At 47.3% G+C, this 3,215-nt stretch overlaps 1 protein-coding gene across 1 annotated transcript; it reads left to right on the forward strand.

The window, feature by feature from the left end:
• Positions 1-860: 860 nt before the first annotated feature.
• LOC117502979 (5-hydroxytryptamine receptor 1B-like) lies at positions 861-2,761 on the forward strand. Its single transcript, XM_034162128.1, has one exon. The coding sequence runs from the start codon at positions 934-936 to the stop codon at positions 2,062-2,064; it is 1,131 nt and encodes a 376-aa protein (XP_034018019.1). The 5' UTR covers positions 861-933; the 3' UTR covers positions 2,065-2,761.
• The last annotated feature ends 454 nt before the right edge of the window (positions 2,762-3,215 follow it).

A 3,215-nucleotide genomic window follows, 5' to 3' on the forward strand; every position in this document is an offset into this window, starting at 1 on the left:
CAAAAAAGATTTTTTTGTAAAGAGGGAAATGAAGACAGAGAAGTAGTTTCAAAAAACAGAGGAAATGAGACAGAAAAAGACAAAAGAAATAAAGAAAAAAAGGAGGGGAGATGTAAAGAAGCACAAGGAGGAAAGGAGGAAAGAGAAGGGACAGAAAATACAGAAACAAACAAAGCAAGAAAGAATAAGATTCAGGAAGGGAAAAAGAAAAAGAAGGGAGGACAATGAAAATAAGGAAAGTAAAACAAAAATAATCAGAATATGGAATGAATATAGATAAATATAGAAAAATGAAGGATGGGAAGGAAAGAAACAAAAAAGCAATGAAAAATGAAAAAGTAAAAAAGAAAAAGACGATTAAAAGTAATAGTGAGAGAGAGAGAGAGAGAGAGAGAGAGAGAGAGAGAGAGAGAGAGAGAGAGAGAGAGAGAGAGAGAGATTTGTAGTGGGTTAGATACAATGTGGGAGGGGGAGACAGAGAGAGAAAAAAAATGGGAGAGGGAGGAAAGAGAGAGCCAAAGTATAAAAAGCAGCAGACACCAGGAGCTCTGAATTTGTGAAGATCCACGCAAACCGGTTCTAAAGGGGATTAAAAAGTAGAAGGTGTGAATGTATCAGACTTGTTTAATGTTTTTTTAAACGCTGGAAACTGATCAAATGTGGAAAATGTGACAGAGAGAAGATGGATGGATGATGGAGTTTTGTGCGTCAACAGGGTTTTTTTTTTGGGGGGGGATTATGGGTGCTGGTGAAGTGAAGACGATGAGGAAGAGGAGGGAGAAAGGCGCGCTGAAAGCTCGGCTGAGATGGAACAGCTTCTGTTCAGGCGGCACACGCGCGTCACGGACGAGTGTGTGAGCGCTTGTCCACGCTGATGTCCACGCTGCGCTTCCAGCTCCATGCAGGGTGCGCGTGAGGCGCGCAGGCGGAGGGATGGAGAACGTCAGTCAGCTCAAACCGACGCCGGTCACCTACGGAGAGCTGATGAACGTCTCCGCCAACGACACGTCCGGAGCGGAGCCCAAAGACGCACACATGGCGTTCCAGGCCGGTCTGGCGGTGACATTAGCGCTGATAACTTTTGCCACCACGCTTTCTAACGCGTTCGTTATCGCCACCATTTACCAGTCCAGAAAACTGCACACGCCGGCAAACTTTCTAATCGCGTCCCTGGCCGTCACGGACCTGCTGGTGTCCATCCTGGTGATGCCCATCAGCGCGCTGTACACGGTGAGTCAGACGTGGACGCTCGGCCAGGTCATTTGCGACATCTGGCTCTCGTCGGACATAACGTGCTGCACCGCGTCCATCCTGCACCTGTGCGTAATTGCGCTGGATCGCTACTGGGCCATCACGGACGCGGTGGAGTACTCCAAAAAGCGCACGCCGAGGCGCGCGGCCGGGATGATCGCCACCGCCTGGGTGATCGCCATCTCCATCTCCCTGCCGCCGTTCTTCTGGCGGCAGGTGAAAGCCGAGGAGGTGACGACCTGCAACGTCAACACTGACCACATTTTCTACACCATCTACTCCACGTTCGGCGCGTTCTACATCCCCACGCTGCTGCTGATCGCGCTCTACGGGAGGATTTACGTGGAGGCGCGCAAACGCATCCTGAAACAGTCACGCAACAAGCCGGGAAAGAGGCTCACCTCCGCGCACCTCATCACCAACTCGCCCGGCTCGGTGGCGTCCACCACCTCCCTGAACTACGGGACGAACGGCACCTCCTCCTGTGACACTACCTCGAACGTGAGCCAAATCAAAGTCACTGTGTCCGACTCGCTGCTGGAAAAGAAGCGCATTTCCGCCGCCAGGGAGAGGAAAGCCACCAAAACTTTGGGAATAATCCTCGGAGCCTACATCATATGCTGGCTTCCATTTTTCATTTACACCCTGCTAGTGCCTCTCTGTGAGACCTGCTTCCACCCGGAGCTATTTGACATTTTCACCTGGTTAGGTTACCTCAACTCCTTAATCAACCCAATCATCTACACCATGTCCAACGAGGACTTCAAACAAGCTTTCCACAAACTCATCCGCTTCAGATGCTGCAGGGTGTGAGCTGTAGCCCCCCGACGCTCACAAATCACATCATCCAGCCACAAACCAAACCCACCACCTGAAAAGATCTCAGAGGGTTTTCTTGGGGGGTGGGGGGTGATCTAACATTAAGTTCAAGGAGGTTGAGTGTTTGCATTTGTGGAGGCGTTTGGTAGCAAAGAACTATTGCGTGAATAAAATCCCAGAAAATCCTTTGAAATTCTACTCTTACCTTCTCCCAAAAATACCACCATGCCCACCCCCACCCCAAGGGGCAGCATGACCCAGATTGTTTATAGTAAAGGGGCTAGTACCAGGGGCGTAGCCAGGATCTTCTGACAGGGGATGCTGCACTCACCCACGAGAGCTTTAATCACTTGTACAGTGCAAAATACCGGCTCCTTAATTCTATCAACATGAATATAAAGGGGGGCAGCATGCTCCACCAACAGTCATTCCAGATCGTCGAAAAGGGCGGAAAGCCCCCATTTCTAAGTCCAAAAGGTAGGGTTGGAGGACCTGACAAAATCTGTAACTTTCAGAATTTGACCATTCAAACTGTGTCAATTTATCAGAGTCTTATCACAAACTGGATTCCCATGAGGGATCGGCATCAAAGCTAAGTGATATTTTCAGAATGTCAACAAAACACTATTGCAAAATGACAGCATTTTCATTAACTCACAGAATGTAACTGCTGGGTTTTTGTCTTCTTGCAAAAGCTGCTATCTAAGCGAGGCTCTCACAAGAAATGTAGAACTGTAATTCCAACAGTCATGGCATCCGAAGGCAAAATCCCGCTAAATATGGCCATCTCATCTTTTCAAAGACAATCTTATCAGGTTTAACAAGCTCCTGATGTTATATTTCATTCACATGGACTGCACCATGTATTTTAGAATGTCATGTTATGTTTTCTTTATGTCAGGTAAAAACAAATAAAAACCATCAAACAAAACTGTAAAAACAGTTTTGAGATATAGGACCCCCCCCCCCCCAAAAAAACAGCATTTCCATTAAGTCTTTGTTCAATTTGCTACTTCACTTCATGCACTCTGGAGGTTCATGGAAACTTGCAGACTGTTGATACCCAAAAGATTACAAAAATGACAATAAAACAAGAAGCCAGCATTCCTTCAGATCTTCTCCAATTTCTGCAGTGATAAAGCTTT

This window comes from Thalassophryne amazonica, chromosome 21, assembly GCF_902500255.1.
Source record: "Thalassophryne amazonica chromosome 21, fThaAma1.1, whole genome shotgun sequence".
Lineage (NCBI taxonomy): Eukaryota > Metazoa > Chordata > Actinopteri > Batrachoidiformes > Batrachoididae > Thalassophryne > Thalassophryne amazonica.

Coding starts and splice junctions, on each gene's coding strand:
- LOC117502979 (XM_034162128.1), top strand. CDS start 934: ATGGAGAACGTCAGTCAGCTCAAACCGACGCCGGTCACCTACGGAGAG.